The 26291-nt window shown below is 37.9% G+C and overlaps 2 protein-coding genes across 2 annotated transcripts in view; both read left to right on the top strand.

Annotated features, from left to right (window-relative positions):
• The window catches only part of LOC139118632 (atrial natriuretic peptide receptor 1-like), a 39110-nt gene extending 30097 nt beyond the window's left edge, over positions 1 to 9013 (top strand). The window contains exons 15-21 of the mRNA XM_070682049.1: positions 298 to 475; positions 2452 to 2595; positions 4066 to 4258; positions 5079 to 5253; positions 5858 to 5956; positions 7141 to 7232; positions 7935 to 9013. Coding sequence (XP_070538150.1) covers positions 298 to 475; positions 2452 to 2595; positions 4066 to 4258; positions 5079 to 5253; positions 5858 to 5956; positions 7141 to 7232; positions 7935 to 8006 — 953 coding nt within the window. The 3' untranslated portion in view covers positions 8007 to 9013. The remainder of the gene's footprint in view (positions 1 to 297; positions 476 to 2451; positions 2596 to 4065; positions 4259 to 5078; positions 5254 to 5857; positions 5957 to 7140; positions 7233 to 7934) is intronic.
• A 10360-nt stretch (positions 9014 to 19373) lies between these two features.
• LOC139118631 (basic immunoglobulin-like variable motif-containing protein) overlaps positions 19374 to 26291 on the top strand; it is a 63482-nt gene continuing 56564 nt past the window's right edge. The window contains exon 1 of the mRNA XM_070682047.1: positions 19374 to 19658. The gene's annotated coding sequence lies outside the window, so the exon portion shown is untranslated. The remainder of the gene's footprint in view (positions 19659 to 26291) is intronic.

Genomic DNA, 26291 nt, shown 5'->3' with positions numbered 1-26291 from the left:
CCGGCTTAGTTTTTCGAAATTCGAAAATTTTTATTTTCACCATAGAGTTACACAGGGATAGCGGCCATTTTGAATATCAAATATCGGTAAATCTTGAGTAATTTGTTTCTCTAGTTCCAAAATTTGCACGGTAACCCCCGATTTTTATTCTTGATTTTGAAAGGGAATGATTGAAAGATTCTTTGAGGAAAGTTTTAGCAAAAGTTTAAGTCTTTCACTTTCGAGGCGCATACTACCTTAATGCGTGCGAGTTTTCTATCATCAGAGAACAATAAGACATCATCTTACAATTTGCAGAGATCGTCGAGAAGGTACAACGGGGAGGGACGCCGCCATTCCGGCCGTTGCTAGGCGACAACGAGTGTCCGAAAGAACTGGCGGAGTTGATGCAGCAATGTTGGCACGAGGAAGCAGCCAGCAGACCGGACTTCGTTCGAATCAGAACAAGATTGAAAAAGATGAATAGCGGACTTGGGTTGGTATTGTAACCTCCACAAATGTAATAATCTCCACAAATGTAATATCAACCACAATTGTAATAAAATCAACCACAAATGTAATAAAATAGTCAACCATTAATGTAACAACCCGCAACCACAAATGTAATAAACAAATTAACCACAAATGTAATAAAACTCAACCATAGATGTAATAAACTTGAACTTGCACATGTGATCATTTGTTTATCAATGCCCTGAGTAAATAATAACTTTAATAAGACTAGTGTAATGTTATTGCATACTTTCCTGAAACTAGGTTTCCTTTCCGAAACACAGAATAGAATACCATCAGAAAATATCAGAAAACGGCGAGGTACTGATCAAACCGTTAGATAATGGAAGTGGAACAGCAGTTCTAGACACTGATAATTACATAATAAGGAAGCGTCAAAATAACTCGTCAACCAGTGATACCACACAAAGTTTATGACAGATGACCCAGAACAAATAACAGAGAAATATAAAACCTTATAACAGAAACTTACGACACAAAACATGTTGACGACAACATATATTTCAATCAAGTAAAAAACAATACGAACACTACCTTGAACGCAGTAGAACAAAATTAGACATCCTGGCATCCCTAGTGAAGGAACAAACTTCAAGTGGAACAACATAGGAATACAGACAATCTATCGATTATTCCACACAATTTATCCACTGAAGACGACTTTGAGGCAGTTGATTAAGAAAGTACGGCAATTTTCGAAAAAACGGCGTTAAAGGATCTTAGTGTTATACAGTCTTCCCCACTCTGGAGTAGAGACTGCACTGACGTTCAGATTACAGCTGTGTCTCGCCATGGCCAATCAGTTCTGTACACAAAACAGGGAAACGTAAAATACACTTTCAAATATGCAAAACACACTAAACGCAAACAATTAAGAAATGAATAATGTGTGGAGTTGCTTTCCTTATTACATAGATCAATATTTAAGGGCTAATTCCTCAATTGCAACGACAAAATAGATTTATTACATTTATGGTTGATAAGTATTACAATTATGGGTGTTTTTTTATTACATTTATGGTTACCATTTATTACATTTGTGGTTGGTGTTTTTATTACATTTATGGTTGATTTTTGTTTCATTTATGGGCGATATTACATTTATGGGTGCATTTTATTACAATTGTGGTTGATATTACATTTGTGGAGATTATTACATTTGTGGAGGTTACAGGTATCATGAGACTTTTCGATAAATTTAGTGAAAATAGTAACAGAATTAATACACGTATGTCACAGCTTCTTGCTACATTCAAAAAAGTGAAAACGCACAGCGGTGTGCCATGCATGACGCTTATATTTGCATTGATAGCCTCGATTTCAATTACAGTGATAAGAAGATTATCGTTGAGTTGCTGTGTATTTTGCATATTGACAAGTATTCACTTAATGACAGTTATGGCAGTGCTTCTGGCTTCTACCACGGTGAAATGTGAGAAAGAACTTGGCAGACATATGTGATATATTCTTGTACTCCACCGTGAACCCGTGATACAAGATATTTGGTTCGATAGTATCTCTATAGACAAAGGTTCATTCGTGTGTTCGTGCTTCGCCATCTCTGAAATGGTTGGGTTGGAGTTTGCGGAGCACCAATACACGACTGAATCTTGCAGTTCACTGTATATTTCGGTAATATTCTGGTTATTGACACACGCGAGACGCTATCGTTGTGAAAACATTCGATGGTATCGCACGTTATGTTTACGGGTCGATGTAAAATTATCCTTTGATAAGGTCAATTCATAAACGCGCCAGGCGGTGTTTGCTGACATAATTACTGTAACAGCAAGTAATCAAAGAGAAAAGATAATTTTCCGCATCACATATGCATATTTAAAACCAGGAGCGGGTGAGTTCCGTTTCCCTTACGCACCATACATACTGCCAATGATTCCCGTGGTTTAACACGATTGACTTTTACCATTCTGAATTCAGAAACAGCGACAACATCATGGACAATCTTCTCTCGCGAATGGAACAGTACGCCAATAACTTGGAAGGCATCGTCACTGCGAGGACAGCACAGCTTGCAGAGGAAAAGAAGAAGTCAGAAGAACTCCTCCACCAACTCTTACCAAAGTATGTAAATATGGCCCGTAGAAAGATAGACTAGAAATATTATAAAGGACACCCGACAAAGCCATTGGCTGAAAAATGTGCCCGCAAAGTTTTCTTGGCTGCTGGACACTTCTTTGGTGGGAGATGAAATTTTATGTTACTTTGCTAAGTGGGTAACTTTAGGAAAGCTAAGCAGGTCGAAGGGTTCGGGCTGGGGGTGAAACTGCCTAAAAAGAGAGCGAAATCATGTGACAGGGAGCTTTAATTTTTTGAAAGGATTTGCATAGAGTTTCCCTGTCGTGGTCCAGTGGGGAGATGAGAAAAAGTGGGGATTAATCCTCAAACGGTTGCGGGGACATGCAGCTTTGACCGGCTTTCGAATTTGATATTGTTCGAAACACTATAGAGGGGTATATTGAAATGCAAAGCACATCTGGTTACTAGTTATCGACTGTGTGAAATATGTTTTGACGCGAAAGGCATAGGTATGGTTTGTTGTACCGCCAAATTAAATACATACCTTGACCATTTTCGTTATATTTTGTTCCGCGTTTTAAACTTCAGTATCTCGCTGAAGACGAAAACATGTTGAAAGACCCACAATCTACCAACCGAATAAATGTCACATCTGTTGTTATCATGTCAACATGGACGACCATGGGCTGTTAAAACCTCTAGGCTTACATAGTACAGAATGATTCTCACAGCGAACATTACTGTCAAGAGTTCAACAAAGGCTTTTGGATAGTCCCTCTAATTATGACAGGAGTAAGAGTCGTGTTCGTGTTGAGACGACTATTCAGAGATACGCCTAGGGAAATTGCCCTTTCACGAGGAATGCATCGTGATTCAAATCACAATTACAGTTCACAAGGGGTTACTATCTATGATACATTAATCTTATTTAATATCTCCCGTGTATTTGAGTTAATCACTTAAAGACCCAACTTAATTTATTGGAGAGAGTGAACAGAAATGTAATGACAGATACATTTTATGCTCATTTTACAGTGTACGCTATCACGTGACCAACAAGAAGCCTGTGCATTGTTATATGATGGTGTTCTCTATTAATCTATTTAATAATTTCTATGCACTGGGGTTAGTCATTCAAAGGCCTAACTTAATTTATGAGAGACAGTTAAGAGAACTGTAGTGAACTGGGGGTGAAACTGCCTAAAAAGAGAGCGAAATCATGTGACAGGGAGCTTTAATTTTTTGAAAGGATTTGCATAGAGTGTAGGTGTAGGTTTGTAGATTGTGCGCATCACTATATGATGGTGTTGTCTGACATCTCATGAGCATCATCATACTGTCACCATCAAATTTGTTGTCGTTTTATTACAGTTAATGAATTAGAAGTAAAAGCTATAACCTTTTACTGATAAGGTAGCGCGGAAATAATTCACCAGGGAGTTCATAACAGACTACTTCTAGTCGTCTTCATTGATGTATATGATTGTAAGCTATATGTCTGCTTTGCCTCGTCAGGACTGTAGCGGAACAACTGAAGCGAGGTCACATGGTTCAAGCCGAGTCATTTGAAAGCGTCACTATTTACTTCAGTGACATCGTTGGCTTCACGGCGATGTCGTCACAGAGCACGCCCATGCAGGTTGTTGCGTTCCTGAACGACCTGTACACAACTTTTGATGACATCATCGGCAATTTTGACGTCTACAAGGTGAGGAATGTTCATAGTTCTATGTTACTAGGTAAACCAGTAGAATGCAGTAAAGCATTACACGAAGTAAACTTGTAACAATAATTGCGCGTATGGGTTCGAACTTGATTGCATGTACTATCAAGACCCTGTAACGCACAGGTGTACTACCGTTAAAAAAAGACGGGATGTTAATGCATGTTGGTTTAATACAACGTGAAAACAAATGAAGATGTTTTCCTTTGTTAACTGCTGTGCATTTTGAGTGATGGGCAAAATGTTAAAGCTTTATCCATCGATGGTTTTCATTTACACAAAGGGGTCATTAAAAGTAACGGTTCATCTCATGTATTAGCAAAGATAATACAGTAGTTCACCTCGTTAAACTGAATCATAGTCCTACTACGTGCAGAGTTACTAACTAGATGTTGAATGGAAAACGCGGTTTTCAGACAGGCAGTCTTCGCGTTGTCCAGAGGGTTATAGAAGCAGAGTGCCCTGTGAACAGTTTAAGGATACTTTATAACCCGACCCTAGCTTTTTACGCTTTTTCAAAAGTAACGTGTGAATTTACCAATTTTTGTTCCTTGTGCATACTGTCACAGGGAACACAAAACATAAATAAAACAAGTTCGGGGAGCCCTATTTAACGCGCGAGTACATGTTAAAGACATGCCCTGTTGAGGTATACGAGTCTTACAGTCACTTCTGTCGTCGGAAAATCTTGATTTTTAAAACAAAAATATGAACACACTCGAGGCTAAAACAAATGTTATGATATTATATAAATTATTATTAACTTCATATTTATGTAATCTTTGGGTGTACTTTGGCATGACAGGTTGAGACCATCGGCGATGCTTACATGGTGGTGTCAGGGTTACCAATTCGCAATGGTCATTTTCACGCCAGGGAGATAGCGAAGATGGCATTGGCCTTGTTGAAGGCTATCGCCACCTTCAAAATACGACATCGTCCCGATGACAAACTTCAGCTCCGGATAGGAGTTCATTCTGGTAAGGCTTGGATATCAACTTCCGAAACGTGTACATTTTTTTATAATTTTCAAATCACACTTGAGGGCCGGGGTAAAATCTGATCCTATACTATTCTGTACGCTACTCCTTCATCAGTATTCAAAGTCAAGGTTAAGTCAAGGTTAATAGCTCGCACTCTCAAATAGGAGCTGACGGTCAAGGAGAGGCCAGTTCCTTGTCCCACGGCATCGTAAAAGAAGTCAACGCCATCCACAAGAACACAATAGAAGTTAGTGTTCTCATAAATCAAGGCATTGAAACAAGGACGTAAATGTTCTACTGAAAATCCATTTCACTAAGAAGACCCTTCGCCATTGCTTGTTTTGAATCTCGTTTCATTTACGGTTTCCTCATATGTTCACAAAACTATATGCGAATGATCCGTGTCAATCTGTGTTGCGCTCGTTCATGTTTAGCTCTCCTCTGCCCCACAGTAGGCATCGACGTAAAATTTGTTCCTAAAAGGGCACTTTCTTTTCGAAATAAACTATTTCAACTAAAATGGGAGAACTGCCGATACTGCATGCGCCTGTTATCAGCTGATTAATTTATCATTGTAATTGGTTGATTGGTTTATTAACAGGGCCGGTCGTAGCTGGCGTTGTGGGTCTGAAAATGCCACGATATTGTCTCTTTGGGGACACAGTCAACACAGCGTCAAGGATGGAATCCAACGGTTACGGTAAGAGCCGATAAGTAATAATTTATTTTCCCGCCCACTCGATAAGAACCTTTAAAATACCATCGATAATATTGCTCAACACACGCCATACTTTGGAGATCATCGCTTCGATCCGTAATTTTGTGGATGTAGTCTTAAAACTCGTATCACTGTAATAACAGCAGTGATTACTATAAGAACCTGCACTACCACCCTTGGAATTTTCAGTAGTATTTCATCAGTCAAGGAATCTGGCCTATGTCATATTTGTGTAAGCCATGATTAAGCAATACTGGCGCAGTGTAATCAGAAAGTCTATGTGTCAACCCCAAGCCATGCCCCGCATGAACAACGTGTATGTTCAGGCGACCTTTGCAGAGGGAAAGAAATATGAAAAAGAAAAAATACACAAGCATCGCAAAATTAAGCTGAAATCTAATTACAAAAGGGAAATGTGTCATTTTTTTCAAAATCGCAATAAATGTACGAATTTAAGAATTATATTTACGGGACACACTTTGTGTTTTGATCAAAATGAAATGCTAGTACTTAATGCCATACGGTTTTAGTCGAAATTGGCAGTTATCGTATCTTCACGGCAGAAATAATGAACTTTTGTAGACGAAAAAGGTTTAGCATTGCATAACACAAATTTTGCTATCAGCTCTTCATATGTTCTATTTGTACAAAGTAGAGAGAAAAGGGGTAAATTGACAATAAAAACTATCGGTCCATTGCAATAAAGACGTATATTCAAACCGGGGTGGGGGGGGGGGTTCAACTTGAAACGAAATTATCATGACATGTCAGCATGATGTATGACAGATAGAAGACAATGGCACAGAAGCCGGGGCTTTATGGTTAACATTGCGTTGGAACAGAAGATGTGAACACGTGACTTTTCATGCTGATAACATGGTTGTATATTGTCATTTATCGGCATTTTATTTTTCATTTTATTTCATACATAAACTAACGATTAAAAGACATGCTTTTTAAAACATTTACTCGTGAAGAAAAGAAATGTTTTTCAAAATATTTAGTTTTAAGATACTACCATGTGAGAGTTGCACGGACACGGCGTCGATTCTAGGAGTCAATACACTGCGCCCTTTAAATTACAGTCCCTCTTCAAACCGAATGTAATTGCTACTCTACAGAGGTTTAGTTTACCGTTATTTAAATGAACTCTTGTTATTTTACAGCCATGAAAATCCATCTGAGCTCGACGACACGTGACTTGTTAAATAAAACTGGGGGTTTCAATATCACGCTGAGGGGAGAAGTAGACATGAAGGTACGGCTGAGTGGCATATCGTATCACTTACATCATCTGTGAGCTTTCTAATGCCTCGATATAATTACCTTTTGTCTGATATCACTTTCTGCAAAAGCCATTCACCAGGCAATTTTCATAGTTTTGAATGCGGCTCTTTTCACGGTGCACAAGAAGTTCTTCATATGTTGCGGGTTTGCCAAATTTTATCACAGATGTGTACAGAAGTCTTTCTCTGCGGCAAACCACTGTTAAAATCACATCGAAAGAATATATATATATATATATATATATATATATATATATATATATATATATATATATATATATATATATATACGGTAAAAATTGATAACAAGTAGATAACAGGACTTAACCGTTACTCAGAGTTTCACGCTATATGTGTCCTCTGTAGCGATCATCAGACGAAAAAATTTCCGAACTTATTAGGGGAGAGAGAGAGAGAGAGAGAGAGAGAGAGAGAGAGAGAGAGAGAGAGAGAGAGAGAGAGAGAGTGGGATCGAACGATGAAGTGGTATTGCTATTATTGTAATTCTGTGATTGAAGTTATCATGTTATATGATATTACAAAGGGGGTTGCGGGGAGTCAAACTGTACATGCACCCCGGGAATCTAAAATTTGGGTCTATACCTACCAAATAAATCTTTCCTAATTTTTAAATAATTTATGGCAACTTACATGCCTGTGATTTCCCGGTACAGGGTAAAGGCAAAGTAACTACGTACTGGTTGACGAGTAGCGCAGATGGGAACGTCCCAGGAGACCAGCAGTAGACCACGGGAACTGTGTTTGCATTCATTATTTCCGAGCAAAGCCGTACCGTTGCACGAAGAGTGCTTGATCCGAGGGAAGTCCACCATCCAAACTGCAATAAACGGATTCTTGAGCTTGGCTCACATGCAATAGAACATCAGGGAGTAAAGCTGACTGCCCTCAAATGTTGAATATGCAAGCCTCTCAACAGCATGAAACCCGGATTATAATTAGACTCAGTTTTACAGAAACTATACTCATCAAATGGAACCCACTCCAGAACGAGACATCATGCAGGGTTTAAAAGCAATATACATCTGCTATTTTCGAGCATCCGGATTTAGAATCTGACCTTCAAGACTTATTTGTCATTTACAATTACTTATACATGTATTATAAGCGTTCGAGATTACCTTCTATCCCAGATACTTGTAGCTGTAAGTTGTTGGTCATACAAATTACAATTTTGTCTTTTTCTACAACCTTTGAGCTACTGTATTTTTAAACTATTCAACGCTATTCAGATGAACCTGAAATCTTTAAATTTCAAAATCGTTTTCATGTATTGTAACAAAGCTAAAGTACCGTGGACGATCACTAAAAAACAAGGGACATAGAATGCATCGAGTTTTACACATTCCGTGCCAGGTTTGTATGCAATAAAGTAGATGCCACAATTTAAAAAAAAACTTAAGGGTCTCTACCAAAATAATCAGAGTACTAATTCTCCTGCATCCCTATCTGTGTTTCTGTATAATGTACATCTTTTTCCTATTGATAAAGACGTACTTCTGCATGCTATCGAGCATGTGTGGACTATCAATTAACTACTGCCATTTACATTAAAAACTTGGTACTTTATCTCAGTCGTATATATGATAATGTATTTCAATGGTTTTTGTAGAGGTTCGTTTTAAGTATTTGAACGACAAAAGATGTATAAAACATTTATATTGCTGTTATTTATTGATATTTATATTCTTGATATTAATAATCATTAAAAGCTTGCACCCAGTTTCGAATCTGGCAGCTGAGATTTGTTGTTCATTGTATGTGGTTATCAAAAGGCTGATCCAACGGTGCGGTGAAATTTGGAACATAGGGAGTCTGTGTGTCCGCTATGTACTAGTACGTCTGCTGAGCTCTCGTATAGCATTAACTGTAAACTGAGCCTAGTTAGTGTTTGGTGCTGCTGGCAGGATTTCTGAGTACAATTTAGGGGGAAATCAGTCGTTTTTAAAGCTGTTGATAGCATTTTACCCTCGGTGGCGATGGTTAAAATAAATGTACCCAAATCATGACACAGCGCCTATGGTTGGAAGGTAATTTGTCATAGTACCTTGCACTTTTTCAATCTCGACCCCGAAGTGCCGACTTTACGGTCTCTTAATGGCCCCAGCATCGTAAATGAAATTCCTGTTTGCATTTACTTTGATGAATCAAAAGTTGTGTGACCAAACGTGTATATTGTTCACATCGTCAAGGTTTTCTGCCTACCTTCGACCTCGGGGCTATAGCCTGGGTACAGTTCTTGCAAAATTAAATGGAATGAGATTCTTTAGAGATATCCCGTCAAAACTGCCTTGAACGAAGATGAACCTAAGAATGGTAACATTATAGATGTTTCGAATCCTTGGGCAATGATGGAATCCAGCTTTCTGTACTGGAAGCCACTCAAATTACAATATCAACAAAGATTGGGATTTTTTTCCTGGGGTATTTGAGCAATGAGCTTTCCCAGTTCACCATATAACAACATTCTTTTTCGGTAAAAATAATGTCTCATTATTGTAACACGACAAGCGAAGTTTGACGAAGTGTGTTAGACTTCTTGTGATCTGCAAATTCATCATGTAATGTGAAACTATGATGATCCAACAAGTGTTGGAAAAGTTACAACACCCGACAAGGCTAGCCTATTTAATATCTGCCATCCCTGTTTTTCTCTTTCCGGAAAATATGGAAGGAAATCGTTCTATCGCACGCTTGTAGGTATTATTGATGCGGCTTATAGGTTCGCACTTTAGTGTTAAGGGCTGGTACTTGTTTTACTTATGTGTAGGCCACCCGAATATACCTTATGTAACCTTTCGAACCTCGAACCCTCCGGGTAAACTAATGCAAATTTTCGAACCCTCCGGGTACACGAAAAGTACACTCAACCTTTTGAACGACCTTGATGTATATACACTGAATGCATACTTCCGGAACGATAATACCACGATGTCTCTTAGGGAGCCTTCAGTAATTACAGGTGGTGGGTCGGGGGAATGGGGGAGGGTCACTTTTTAGAAAACTGTTCAAAGGGGAGGGTCACTTTTTATAAACCTATGTTGGGGGAGGGTCACTTTTGGCAGAAGCTGATTTTATGGCCAAACCTTTGATTGTCTGTGTGATATTTCCTGAATAGGAAATCACCAATGAAAGACTCCGATTCTTTTAAATACGTACACATTATCCACACGTTTCACGAGCAAAGGAGATGCAGTGGTATCCAACATAAAATACCTCGAACAATCAAAACTGATGAAAGACAAGAGACAAAAACATATGCAACAGGTGGAAAAGTGTATATCAATTATCAAAGTACATAAATGCAAATATCTTGTTAGTTTTATTGGAAAAAATTTTGCATAGTTCCCTCATGGACTACCATGTACAATGAATCAACATTTTAGTGAAATTCCAAAATCAAATTTCTTGCGCAACCATGGACTTACAATCACTCTAATCTAATCAATAACATTAATATCAATAATCAAGCATACATAAATGCACAGATTTACCTATTTTTGTATTGGAAAAAAATTATTCATAGTTTCATTATAGACTGCCATCTATAAGAAATCCACATTTTGGTGAAATTCCAAAATCAAATTTTTCGCACAACCATGGACTTGTAACCACTCTAGTCTAATCAAGAACATTTATATCAATAATCAAGTGTACACAAATGCACAGATTTACCTCTTTTTGCATTTGAAAAAAATTATTCACCAGCCTTCCCCTCTGTAATTTGTCCCTAACTTACATTACAATTAAACCAATTATTATGTAAATTGGCTGATATTGCTTCAGTTATTCCTGGGGAGAAAACTGCAGTGGTTGGTGTCAAGTTTTAGAATGTCGGACAAGGGGGAGGGTCACATTTTAGACAGGAGGATAGGGGGAGGGTCACATTTTACGGTACAGGTGTGCGCGGAATTCCCCCGGCCCACGCCCCCGTAATTAATGAAGGCGCCCTTATTTGTGCCTGTATATGAGCGAACTTCGACGCGTGACTGACATCTCCGTATAGAGTTAGCGCGCCACCAACATAAAACATATGCAATCAGTCGACCGCTATTGACAGAACACAACTTTACAAAACGTTGGCCTGTAGCTCTGACCCTTGCGTAAATTACAAAATTCTAGTTTCAGCTGATAACACTTAAATTTCAAGTTATTCCTTTGGACTGACATCAGCAAGTCAACTCCATAACAGCAGCTGTAAAAATTGATGATTTTTTCAGTTTTAATGTCAACTACAGAAAGTTTTCCTTGTATACTCCCAAAAGAATGTTGAGATATACAGTCTTCAGCTCCTCAAAACCGACAGTACATGCGTAGAGCACATTAATATTGTTGACAAGTGAAAATGTAAACAATAACAGTGCATTTTTACAATTATGGACGCAGTGTTGACAAGCTAGAACGGGTTTTTCAATACGATTTTGGAGGAGGACAAGACCTTGAACTTGACAAAAACAAATAGTGAAATGCCATCAAAATCTTCTGCTACTGTCCCTTTACTTTATTTCATTGTGTAACGAAATAGATGTGGAGTTTGCGTCATGAAAAACATGAAGTGCCAGTATTATGGCAGAGACGGCCAAGAAAGCTATTTGAGAAAAAGGTGTCCGAAGACGATTTCTTGGTGGAAGGGCGGAGATCTTAATCGTATCAGAGAGAGTAGAGATTTCTTTCGTTTGCTCGAGTTCGGTTTACGACTTGTAAGGCAGGCAAAGGTTATAATTTGGTTGTTTTAAGCTGTTTTTCATTGGAGTGGCAACAGCCTGTGGCAAAGAGAGGGCAAAGAGCAGAGGATCGTTTGCACTTAAGAGAGGGCAGTTTGGGTTATTTTAGTACGGATAGTAGCAGCAACATCTCTTGGTGGGGATAAATGGTTCATGGAGGGGCTTGTTCGAATTGTTTGGAAGGCGTTAGGAGTAGCTTTCACCTAGTTACATTTCAAACTTTGACGTTGTTCAAATTCGTTAAATTGACACATCGTCATGTAAAACACCTTGTTACACTTTCTGAAAGTTGCTGTCCACAATGGACCATATTCACGCCCTCTACAGGTACGAAGAAATGAAATGCATAAGCCGGGCACGACGCTACACATTCCTAATCACCTTACATATGTAGATCAAACACAGAGTAGAATTCTATTCAAAAACTTCGAAGCATGTCTTTTCTTTTCAGTTGTTTGGTTGAAGATATGAACAGTCCACTCAGGTGATAGCTTTGAGCTGAATAATACGGAACTTAAGACGATAAGGATACTGTATAGCATCAATCGAGGGTATAGTGAAGGAAGCTCTTAATTTCACATTAACATATACCCAAAATGTGAGAGCTTTTTAGAGACCGTTTGCTTTCGGTTAAATTTGGTGTGGTATATGAAACTACAATGAAAGCCATGTGTCGGGTTTCTGAAAGTTAACGCTAGTTTCTTTACTTCATAGACCAATTTTGAAACAAATATGGCAACGAGATATCTTGTTCTACTAATGAATGTATACACGTGTACTACAAGGAAGGCATCTGTCGGATTGAATCAGAATTTTCCATCCAGTCATTAGAAATAAAGACTGAGGTTTCTGCTTTATAAGACCCCATCTTGATGCCCTCTTCCACCGAACAAACCTTAATGGCTCGTGTTTATTCTTCCTGCATATCATGTCCTAAAACTTTGCTTCGTCTTTTCACGATTTCCGTTTCAAACTAGAGCTATATCGTGCTTGTTTATCCACGCAGTAATGTGTGTCTACATGTATTGCAGTGATTCATGAAACGTACAGGTAAATTTGAGCGTAATCTTTATCTGTAGGTGCGCCCCCTAGACTTGGCCGCCAATGTAACGGTTAATGTGAAAATTTGGACATTATATTCATGCCCAGGGGAAATGACGAAGTGACCCTTTGGTATTTGTTTATAAACACTGCACCAATTGAAAGTTTGAAGAAGCTAATATCTTGCGGTGAGAGCCCATTAGTTTTGTTGTGCTGAGGGCGTCGTTCAAATAGCAGTTTCTATTTGAATATTTCGCTATGAGGTGGTAATATCATCACCAACACAGTTAATAATGCAAACAAAATCAGGGATTTAGAGGCAGTGAGAGTAAAATTGAATGATATCCTTTGAAAGGCAAATGCATCAGGACATTAGCAACGCTCTGATCAAAGTGCGCGGTATGGAAATATGAAACAGATGAAAAATCTTGTACGCGTGTCCATTATTTAGAATAATAGTGTTACGAAAGCGTTCATTATTGCAAGTTCTTCATATTCTCCTCTACTGCTGAACACATTTTCTTCTAGGAAATTATGTGGATATGTTTGTTTTCTTGAATGCATCAACCGTGCAATAACTATGATTTTCGCTGAAATACATAGGAAAACCCTCGAATATATAGCCGAGTTTCCTCAATTTTCATTTTCTCGGTCTTGAGAGATCATATCCATCCCGATTGATTCTAGCTTTGGAGAAACTCGATGTTTTTGAGAGAACCGTTTACTATGTAGAAGCGCCATTCGATACCTCAGCAATATTTTGAGGAGGTTTGTATTCCTTGAAAGCAATGTCTTGTCTCCATATCGTCAGAATACAGAGTGCTACCACAGCATGTAATGGGATTAATGTCATGTCATCTCGGAGGACTTTAAAGAACGGAGAAGTGGCGTTGCTTATCTCAAATTGATTGAATCCCCCGAAGGCCGTCAGTTCATAGTGGGCGCAGAGCGTAATATTAGCCAAAACGCCCTTCCCATTACGTTCGTGATATTCCGTATAATCGATCCGTCGCGCAATACCGAAGCATTTAGCGTTGCCATGGTTACGGCTTGGTGGTCGTAATTCTTCAAAAGCGTGGCTCACGTCACTCAGTATTTTAATCAGGATCTAAGCCGAAGCCGGTTCCAACATATTTTACTGACATTAAGCTTATCGCTTGGTAGAGCGAAATAAAGCTCCAAGCTGACATGACGATGACATAATTGGTGACCGTGTTTGATATGCCGTAACAGAAAGTCCCTCTCACTGAAAACCTTTGATTTACTTTTCTACTTATTATCAAAATTGAATTGTCAGATGTAATATCAAACTACGTAAGATAATTTGAGTTCTCTCATTTGCATAATATCGATCGTGTCAATAGTGTTTTGTTTCTCGATATTTCAAGGAATTTCTTGATTCCTCGAACTTCTCAATTTCGGCATGGCGGTTATTTTGTAAGACTTTCAGTGTTTAGTATTCGTTTTGAGTCAGTGTACCAAAGTCGATAAACATGTGAACGATAACATGGCAAATTAACGGCTATATTCTTTGGGAGACAGTTGTTCTCACAGGAAATGTGAACTAGGAGTAGTTGAATTGTCGTTTCTGAATATGGCGTAATATGCTCGGGTATTTTATGGAACTTCTGTAGACGAGTTTCCTCTAAGACACGCATAACTAGAATTGTTTGGGAGTTCGTTGGTAAACGTGCTTACAAACAACCAAACATATGGAGGATGACTGATTTTTATATAGGAATACAGGAATTTACGCGACATTTAACAGCGCAGATGAATCTGCCTTCGTTCTTAGCCGAGTAGTCTTACTTACCTACACGGGTTAACAACAGGCGGCGCTATTCTATACCGCTCGCCTCATATCCAAGTGGTACTGTAAATGTAGAGTGGGCCGTGAAATCTTGCAAAACGCCACGGCGGACTATGCTAGAAATGACGGTAGGGATAAAGTTGGGTGTGAAGTGAAATGCAACCGTATCACGCTTGTTTCCCTTGTGTCTACATCTAGATAACGGCATTGCAGATTCCATATTTTATGATATATCCAACAAATACTGTTCGTTAGACAGACAAAATGTGGCGTGGGAACGAAATGCAGGAACGCATTGCGATGCCTCACTTACTTGAGTCTCACAATTCGTGGAGGCAGGGGTTGACGTTAAGATAATACAGTTACGGTCTGAAAGGCTGTGAATAATCTGGTACTAAAGTATACCTTCGATGACATAAATTACGATCTTCTAATAGTTTTGCTGTGAAATAACAGCTTGTTCTGTTATTCCACAGATCTCTTCACGATATCTGTAACGTTTCCGAAATGACCACTATTCGCAATGACCTGAACATCTGGACGGATGCAACAGTAGTTTAAAAAATCTGAAAGTGCAAAGTTGTGTAACGAGTTATTAAAGGTATCAACGAGACCTATTCAGGGCTAAATTTGCAGATATTTCTCTTCAAATTGTTTCCATCCCGTTTTGTAAGAATAGCGGTTATGCTAGATGGAAATGTTTAGTTTTGTAGACTTCTTCTTCTTGAACTTTTACAAGATATTTTAATTTTGAATATTTTATGACTGAGTGCGGTCAAGTTGAAGTGGTTCTTCGAATATAACCAATAATCTTAGTTTTACTAGCAAAGAGAGGATGGTGTGGAAACTTTACAATCATATTAATTCTGAATGTTTTCATCGAAAAATCTGGTGATGACGGACTTCATGTGGTGCATAAATGAATTTGATATAATAATTGTCAAAACGTAATTTAATTTGCACCTCTCTTTGATAGAGATGAACAGATCTGCCAGTGGAAATGCATGGAAGGTTAAACCCTTAGCTGCAGAAGTACAATTTTGCAGCGCATTTTGAGTTCCATCAACCCCCTCCCCGTAAAAAACGACTGCCCCTAAGTTCACTTACCTTGACAATGGACTGATGTGTCCCACTTGTAATATTTGACGTAACACAGTTATACCATAGATCAGCACACTATATTTCTGTCACGGAAATGTGATGACTAAGATGCATCTAAAATTCTTATACAGAGAGTTAGAGTGAGAAAGTAGAGGTTTTTATTATGCCATAGGTAGGTACATTTCATCATCCCTCTGTGCAGTGACACCACAATTATAAACAGAATGCAATATTGAAGACAAAACACCTAAAAACCCCAAAGTTTAAAGTGGAAATATGCTATGAAAATAAGCCAATTCAATTCACATGTTGTACAAACTGTATATAACTTTTTGAAGTTGGTTTTTACTGCTGGGTACCATATAATATCTGTACTGTACTTGTCCAAGTATAAGCCCCTGCTTGTACTTTTACAAGCCCCTCCACTGATTTCAGAGGATTAAGGAAAATGCTGTAGGGTAGGACTTTTTGATAGGGGGGAAGCTTGTTGTTCTGGAGGAAAAAGATTCCGAGAGGTTGCTCTTGAAAAAAAATTAAAGTGAATGAGCTGTGAATGTATTCTCCGCTTTCTATGTATAACCAGATGTCCATAACTTACGTACATAAATGAATGTCAATTATTAATATCGACGAAAGAAAAGCAGTAAATCAAAAATTTTGATGGGTGTTTAGACATGCCAGCCACCCAGTTACATCTCCTGAGAAGCCATAAAGAGCTATTTGTATAAGTTTTATCCAAATCTGATGTACGCAGTTCAGTGTCTGAGAGGGTCTTTTTTTAACATTGAAACCATGAAGCACAGCTAATAATGACAAAAACTGCCTCTTCGTTAACTATTATTTTAGTCATGAAAAAGTACCTTTTTACAGAATCACCTATGACACAATATCTTGTCATTTTTCTCTTTCTAAAGCATGTCACTGTATTCACTATACATAGTGAAATATTAGTGCATGTTGCTTTCTTATAGTGAATTCTCATAGAGAAAACAGAAAAGTTTCGGGAACTTTTCAAGCTTTTCATGATTAGTACACTTTCAATTTGCAGACATCAAGATATTTCTGACATATATCTCTAATATATTAAATAACTGCGCCCGTAGGGCGCGCCAAAAATATTAAACATTGAGATATCTCTGATATATACGGTATGTCTGATATATGAAAATCATGTGGCTGAAGGGCATGCTGAAAAATATTTCTGATATTTTAAAGTAACGCGCCCGTGCCAAAAAGTTTAAACATACAGATATCTCTGATATATGTCTGATATAACAAAGTCACGTGCCCAAAGGACGCACCTTAAAAATGTCTGATTATTAAAGTAAAGTGCCCAAAGGGCGCGCAGAAAAATGCAACTGAATGGTGCAATTTGTGGCTGACACGATGCATTTTAGGCAAGTATGAGCCCGTGTCGAAATTCAAACACACACTGACCCCTTTAGCGCATTTGAAAAACATGGTGACCCCAATTACCAAAGTCAATAACAGAGTGACCTCCCATGAAATACCCCGCCCCAGGCTGAAGAAACTGATCAGTCCCATGAGCCAATGTATGCAAGAAGATTGGGCCTCATGAAGCTGCTTGTAGCTTTACTTATAGTTCAAACACAGGGGGAAGAAATAAGTCCCCTGGGGTGGGGAGGGAGGTTTTTTGTGCAACGGTTTACCATATTTGATTTTATTAATTTTGACTGTGATATTTCAAATAAAGAGTTCAACTCCAAACCGTCTGACTGCTTTCTTTATTACTACAAGCATGGAGGTAGCAGACCTACCTCCATGCCATAGTAATTTTATTAATTTTGACTGCAGTATTTCAAATAAAGATTTGGAGTCCACACCGTCTGACCGCTTTATATATTACCGACAAGTCCTTATCTCCTCTCCAACTTGTGTATACACCACTATAATTACTCCGAAAACATTGCCAACTTGCTAAATCCGCTGTCCGTATCAGCGGATTAATTGATTAAGTCAACACCACAGCCGTCACACACGTATATTTTATTACTACTATATAAAGCAGTCAGACGGTGTGGAGTTGAACTCTTTATTTGAAATATCACAGTCAAAATTAACAAAATCAAATAAGGTAAACCGTTGCACAAAAAACCCTCCCTCCCCACCCCAGGGGACTGATTTCTTTCCCATGTGGTTCCAACTACATTTTACCTATTGACATATGACAAATGTAAGGATAGATGTTATGTAAATTTAATTGCGAGATGCACTCAAATGCGATTTACCATAGTTTGATCCATTTTACGCGTTAATTTTTTGTGACATTTCATTTCTAGAAATGTAGTAGTTCCACCTATAAGAGACCTAGGCCTGGATACATCTTTTGCGAATAATACGAATTAGCAGTAATATTCCCCTTGACCGGCAGACAGCACAGTTCGTCATGAATTTTACGTAATAGTATTTCCGTAAATTCATATAAATCCGACGTTTTCAAGGGACGTTCCAGTATTGAGTGTATTAAAACAACCACCCACTAGTTACTTTGAATAACATTGCTCGCGATAAAATCCAAAATGGTAATTAAAAGTTAATCACAGATGCGCTTATGAAAATGAGCGGTATATTGCCTTCGTTTGTAAAATGAAGCCTACTTACAGTTGAATTTGTCGCAAGATATTGACTGTCAATCCTAAGATAGGGTCATCAACAACATCGATGAAAGAAGAGTTAGTCAAATGTTAGACCTCATGTTCAGACCTGTCTTGTGTTCTCCCGAGATATATTTTGATCGTAAAAAGTAACCAGCACACTTGAGATTTTGCCAGTCTAGGCTATGCGTCAACAGATAAGTATCACAACTGTTAACTGGTCGTGGTAGCAATGCAACTCCAACTTCTCTTTGCTCACTGTAACTTCTAAAAAACAAGAGGACAGTAGCTGTAACTTTTGATGATTATTTTTTCATTAGTTTTCTTTTGTATTTCAACTGCCAGTATTGTTCTACCACAAAGCATGTTGAAATACTCTGAATCCAGCTTGTCAACGCAGCATATACACGTTTAAAGTGAAAAAAGTGAACTGTTAATGTTTACACTGAAATTTTAGCCCGGCATCAAACTCTCTTGTCAACACTAACAATACAGTCTACGCATGTGCAGGTTGAATTGACAAGCTGAATGCTGTGTGTCTCAACATGTTCGGAGATGAGAGCAAGAAACTGTAGTTGACGACTCGGACGAAACGAAAAAGTGAAACAATTATCAAAAGTTACAGCTGCTGTCCCTTTACTGTTAATCAGGGCGAGTTTCGAGGATTTCCCGCATTTCAAAGGGGATACACCAACAGACGAGGTCTGCCCACACTGCCGGTTCATGAAGTGGGAAAGTTTCAAAGTTTGCGAGAGTTGCCGCTTTCGTGGAGGATGACGGGAAACTCGTAAGGACGCGCAGGCGCAGATTGTTTCGCAGCCATTTTGAAAATTGTCAAACCAAAACAAATGGAAATGTAACGTTGAGTAGGCAGGCCAGAAATCTGACGTCGGAGGCAAAAGTGTACTGGTACTACACTAACTGTACAGACGATTTCCTTGTGGCTCGAATACTATCAAGGGCTTGTTACTGACGTTGACTCAGTATTGGAGCTTCAGCAACAGCATAATACTCTGCACTGGTACCCGCTTTATTGCTGCAATTTGATTGAACCATTGATTGAAGTATATTCATCTGTTAGCTGTTCAGGTGGGTATAAAATACTATATATTACTGTAGCATGAGATGCATCGCGGCGGGGATCGAAAACAGCACGATAGCATTACCCATACAGAGTTATCTTGCAAACCAAAGCATGTATGTAGAGCAAGCAGTATTCGCTGAACTTAGACACCTCATTTCGATGAAAGTTTTATACAGTACATGTAAACGTATTTCTGATAACACTGCTCTGCACTGCTGATCAGCGAGTGCTCCCATATCAAGAGAAAAGACATGTGCGTACGACACGATTTAGCTGGAAAAGAGTCGGTGCTCAGTGCGTCGTTGAAACCATTGGAACGTTGACTATAGTGCGAACTTTGAAACGCAACAACTGAACAAGTAACGGTCAGGTTATGGTTATCAGAACGTAGCATTTTGCAGAACAATTCTTGTGTATCTTTGTTGCCGACCATTGCTGTGGTATGCGGCACCGTTCAGTTCTCTTTGTTGTCACCACGGTTACTGGAAAAGCAATCGTGCTGTAACTTAATGAACCCCTACAATATCCCCGGTAATGTTCACATATTTACAAATACTTGTACGGGAGCAGCTAGCAGTGTATACAAATTTTATAATACCAAACTATATTATTTCTCGGCAACTCGATGGAGCAATAAATGTCACGTTTATTGTACCAGCATGTGTCACTGTCTGTATTGGAGGGGGGCGTGTTCAGTTATTGAAACTTCATGTAAACCTCATTGACAGTAATCGATTTACAGCAAAGAATGGGGCAAATTTGACGACGATGTAAATCACACAAAAAATTCAGAGAGGGGAAAAGATAAAAAGAAAATTAAAAAATCAAAAAAGATAAAAATAACATAACTGATACAAAAGCGACTTCAATGTATAAGTAAATGTGCAGATAAATTTATTGGTTGATTGAATCTTTCAATGGATAATCAAAAGCAAATTCACATTAATTGAGATGTTGCTGTCTTTTTTCACAGCCTAGGTTTCATGGAATGACCAGTGGACCTAATTTGATATCAATATGTTTCTATGAAATTTGCCTCAGTTTTTGAAGGACATGATTGAAACTGTACAGAATATATCGTTTAAAATGTCCCAGATTTACAACTCTTGAGAAAAAAATCACAGAAACTTCCAGGATTGAAACTGGACAGGAGAATGTGATTGTGGGTTTCTTAAAGAAGCTGAGCATAAATACTTGGAGCCATGGTTACCATAGCATAGATCGGAGCAGTAGAAAATGGAAGAAAATATCTTTTGTGAATTTGTTCGTAATTAAATCTCAGATCTGTCACAGCGTTTTACAAAAAAGTGTTTTCATGACAGCAAAGTGTAAAAACTTTGAGTTCTGATAAAAAGAAAATACAAGTTATGCAAACCCTTCAATAGATGGTATTTACTACATCATGTCTCGTATGGAAAAACTTTTCTTATTCTGACCACGTCCAGTCAAGATCTAACATTCTGTTCATTATCTTTAAAAATGGAAAGGTTGGAAGATTATGAAGTGTGTAAGTAGTAACCGCCAAATGTATCGTTTCAAATTGTGATTCAGGGACACTCTAGGAATCAAACTGCCAACAGATACTTATTGTTTTATCTGTTACTCGGCGTACCGTGTGGAATTGACGGATATCACATTCAGAGATGAAGCCTATAAAGTGCTAATACAGTTTTGCTCAACTATGAATCCAGGGTGTATGGAACTGACTAAATAGCTGATGAGGGAAAAAAATATTGATGTACGGACTGTAAAATGGGATGAACATCCGTGCGTCATGCCCATCTTCAATTTTGCTCCCATTTAGATGGCTCAGTGATGTCAAAGCAAATGTGACAAAGGTATGGCTTGTTATCTTGAAAGGTTTCAAGCAAAAGCCTGTCAGGATTATTACGTTCAATTTTCTACAGAGAACAAAGCTTTGAGAGATAAGCTGGTCTAATCTTGTGAAGTGAAGGATGGAAATCGTTGGATAATGACAGGATTTTTGTCTTTACATGTGTATTGGCAATATGTCATATTCAGAGTTATTATGAAGAGGGCTGTGTGTCCATCCAGTATTATCCGTAGCCAAATTGTCAGTCACATTTACACAATACTAATTTCAATTTTACCAAAATTATGTGTTGAATAGTTGTACCTGTTCAGAGTCATATACATTATTTTGCAGATATTTATGCTTTTGTATTGCAGTGACATTTTGACACCATGTTGTGCTCAAATTATGGTAGTGTACCATGTGAATTTCAATTCAAAACCCGGAACTATCACACTGTGTGTTGCTCTAAGGAAGCTTTAAACCGTCCCATTGTTACTTTCAGACAAAAAAAAAAATGACGTCAACTTTATCTTTGATATCACTGATTTTATTAATGTTAATTTACTATTCAAAATGATGTACATTCAAATTTGCCAGTGAAGATGTATTGTTGGTAAGATTTCGAAGGAGTTTGAACTTTTTCTTTCAAACCTATTCCCAAGATAATTTACTGCACTAATGAAGCTGTTGAGGACTCCGAGGTACATCTGTGCCTTTGCTAACTCAATTTTTATATTTCTTTGATACAGTTTTATGTCTTTTCATCCCCCTGTCAGTTGCATTCATGAAACCGAAAAATAAAGGGATGCTTTCTGGAAAGCCTACACTCTGCAATAGCAAACTGTGACTGGGAGATTTGTCACTTTCAGTCAGGGGCATTAAGTCACAAAGCATGAAAATGATCTGTCCGGGTTTCCTCTTAGCCGTTATGCATGGCTCTGAGAGCTTTTGGTAAATTATGAGGGGATTTGGATGATGTTTCAGGAAGCCTACAGGGGCAACATGTTGCCAGATATACATCAATAAGCACTGCAAATCCTTCTGCTTGGAATAAATCATCATTGTCCAGGTTTAAGGTGGTATGTGCCTCGAAAGTGAAAGACTTAAACATTTGTGCAAGCTTTCCTCTGTGAAACTTTCAACCATTTTCTTACCAAATTAGGAATAAAATCAGGGGTCACCATGCCAAGTTTGGTACTAGAGAAATAAATGGCCTTAAATTTATTGATATCTGAAATACAAAATGGCTGCTATTCCTGTGTTAACATTGTAGGGGGAAAAAAGTTTAATCAATTTTCAAGAAACTAAGATGGTGAAAATTATTCTTTCTCCAAGAACTTTAAGATGAGCCCTCATTAATGGAAGACCAGAAAGTACTGAAAAAATGAGAGTTGAAATATCTGTCCTAGAGGTGCATACTATCTTAAAACTTGCTGCTTGCTGTCTAGTATTTTGCATATTATTCGATACACATGGCAATGAGACGAAATTGATGTGAAAACAGACTAAAGTTGACTCTTTGTGGCCGTACAAATTATGAAATCAAAGACTTTCTTTTATAATATGTAACAATAAATAAAAAAAAAGTTTCTCGATCCCGACTGCAAAAAATGCTAGTGTGTTGATTCTCATAATGATCTGCACTGTTCAAGTTTTCTCTTTGTTCATCATCAGAAAGTCAAGTATATGTCAAAGTGTAGTGTAAGTTATGCATAGTAATTCATCACTCAGAGAACATGACAATTTTTAGCCTGGACTTTCATGATCATGAAAGGTAAACAGTTTCTCATTTGTGGGAATGCTTCTCAGAATTTATGTGAAATATTGATAATAGTATTGTTATGTTGTGAATGTCAGTATAGAAATATCAATGTATGTGTCTAATGACCTTCTCACCATCTTGCACTGTAAGGGGATTAGGAATGCAAAACCAGTGCTTACTGTTAACATTTACAAAGTTTGGGTGAGGATATCACATCATATGTATCAGTAATTATTTTTATTTAATAAGATTTTATTGGAATCAGAAGAAACTGTTCACAAACCTGAAATCTGCTCCATTGTTTTGGAAATTACTGTGATACATCAAACTTTAAATTTCCCCTGTTAAGGTAGTGTGCACCTCGAAAGTGAAAGACTTTTAACTTTTGCTGAAACTTTCCTAAAACAAAGTTTTTACCATTCTCTTTCAAAAGCAGGAATAAGAATCAGTTATCACCGTGCAAAATTTGGTACGAGAGAGATGAAATAGAATGATATAAAATATAATTCAAAATGGCTGTGATCCATATCTCTATGGGGGAAAATGAATCCCGATTTTCACAAAACTAAGGTGGTAAAAATTTTGTTTACCCAATAAACTTCAAAATTAACCCCCACAAGTGGTAGGCCTAACAAATATTGCTCAAGTTTGAGATTCTGAATATCTGTCCCCAAGGCGCAATCTACCTTAAGCATTCGTGTATAGTCTCCCCATTTCTTTATATGCTTACCAAGTTTGTTTTTACTGATGGCAATGCTGCTTTCTACTTTCTCGATGTTGCAAATAAAATTCTTTGAAGCAAGTAAAATTGACACTTTCTTTTCACATCTACCGGTACTTTAAAAATTAATGAATCCCTTGGAGACTCCACTATAAACAATAAAAAATATATTGTGGTCCTTGGACACTTTCTGAAGCTGTTGCTTACTTCCAGCCGACATTTAGAATGTACAGAGTCAATCCTGATGTAAAATATTCCTAAAAGGGAGAGGGGATTGTGACAGTTGATAATGGCAAATTTTATGTGTAGAGATCTAGGAGTCGGAACTCTTTTCCGGGAAAAATGTTCACTGATGATAGGCCCAATGCATGAGAAATACCTGTTTACCTATTCAGAGCAGTACTAACTCTCCTCATGATCACGAACCATTATAGAATTTCCATGATCAAACAATGCTCATTAATAAATGAAATATTTGCATAAATGAGTTCTCTCATGTCATGCTTTGTGTGCATCAGAAGCATCCCCACCCTCTTTATCCCTCCCCCCTCCCCTGCCTGCTGGTTCCCAATGAAACCAACCATGCTGGTGAAATGAACAGGATTGTAATAAGGATTCAAATGAAAGGGGATAGCGAGGTGTCAAATTCCACTTCGTGTTCCGAGCAGATGAGTAGATGTAAAGATAGCAGATTATTGTCAGTGCATCGTGTCGTGCACAGAGAACACGCCAGCAGCATGGGCGAAACAAATGTTCTTTTTTTTGCTGGAGGCATTTTATATTGTGCAGGTTTCTTTATACCGTACAGTCAGAAATTCAAGGACTTTGCTGAAATGGCAGCTAGTAATTACTCCTATGGTAGCAATATTCAATCCGCCAAGAAAGTATAGATGCTGCATATTATAAAATCTCAAGATGGAAAACAAATCTGGAAATTCACTGTGCTGTAATTGTGAAGGTATCACTGTCACCAATAAGTCAAACGACATCATGCTTGTTCATCTAAATGGGCAGTTTTTTCGTCATCTTAGAAATAACTTTTTTAGGCTGGAAGTCCATGAGAAGCCATTATCATTTTGACTTGTTCATGTTTTAGCTGATGTACATGCACATGAAATCTCTTTTCAACCCTATTTTCAAATTTATTCTTATTCTATAAGAATGTCCATGTTGTGAATGAGGCACCAATAGCTGATTATTGAAAAAAACTATCAACGAAAAATTCCTGTCCCATACCATCTAGTCAACTCCACCTGTACATGTGTTAACTGCATTTTTATTGTTTTCAAGTGAATTCTGGTCCAGATTAGGAATCAAATGTAAAGAATAACAGTGCACTTTGCATGTCTAGAGAGCATCACAGTAGGTGTAACAACATACCTACTTTGGGGAGTAGAACTAGACTCTAAGAGCTTCAATTGACATACAAAAGTCAATGTAGTGAAAAACTCATCAGAAGTTACAGCTCATGGCCCTTTTAAACTCAATTATATTTTGCCAAACGTACAGGAAATGAAAGCAAGCGTCATAATGCGTTGGAATATCAGCAAAAATTTTTTCACTCAAGAAAATTTTGCTGTCGATAAAATAATTTAGAAATCGAAAAAATAATTGAGAAACCAACATTTGCATGGCTTCCAGAATCAACTGCCGTGGCCATCAAACTGTCTAATAATATTTTACAAAACAGTATTGGCTGTAAATGTTTAAGAAAGTTTACTCTCAAGGCAAGAACAATTTTTTATTGGGATAATCTTTACAGTACATCTTGCCGTACACGTTGAATAAGATGTGATTTCATTTTCATGTCTATAACTGGGAAGAATGTTGTATTTTTTTAGCTCATATTTGGTATTTATATAAATACCAAAAAGAGCTTATATGGTGAGTCGATGGCGTCTGTATGTCTGTATGTATGTGCGTATGTATGTCCGTCGCACACGAAGGCTCCCATACCGCCAAAGCTACTATCTCAGTATTTGGTGTACAGGTAGATGCAGGGGCTGAGATTTGACGTTGTTCAAATGAACGTGTCAGTGTCAAAAATATGCAAATGAGGTAAGAAAAAGGGGAAATCCTGCAAATTAGCAGGAGTGGTGGCAGTAACTGAAACAGCCCACACATCTGAGTAAGAGGTTTTTGACCTTTAACTATTTGTATGCAGGGTACCTATTATGTGTGGGAGTGGTGGCAGTAACTGAAACAGCTTATTAGTCATTTCCTGTCATTGTTTATGAACTGTGACATATTAACAGACCTGCTCAAACCATGGATGTCTATTTTTGTACATCCATGGTTGAAACATTCTCTGCTATGCATGTTGCTAAAGTTGACCTCCA

This window comes from Ptychodera flava, chromosome 19 (assembly GCF_041260155.1).
Source record: "Ptychodera flava strain L36383 chromosome 19, AS_Pfla_20210202, whole genome shotgun sequence".
NCBI lineage: Eukaryota > Metazoa > Hemichordata > Enteropneusta > Ptychoderidae > Ptychodera > Ptychodera flava.
The sequence above is the reverse complement of the archived record's forward strand: the minus strand, read 5'-3'. Positions and strand labels throughout refer to the sequence as shown.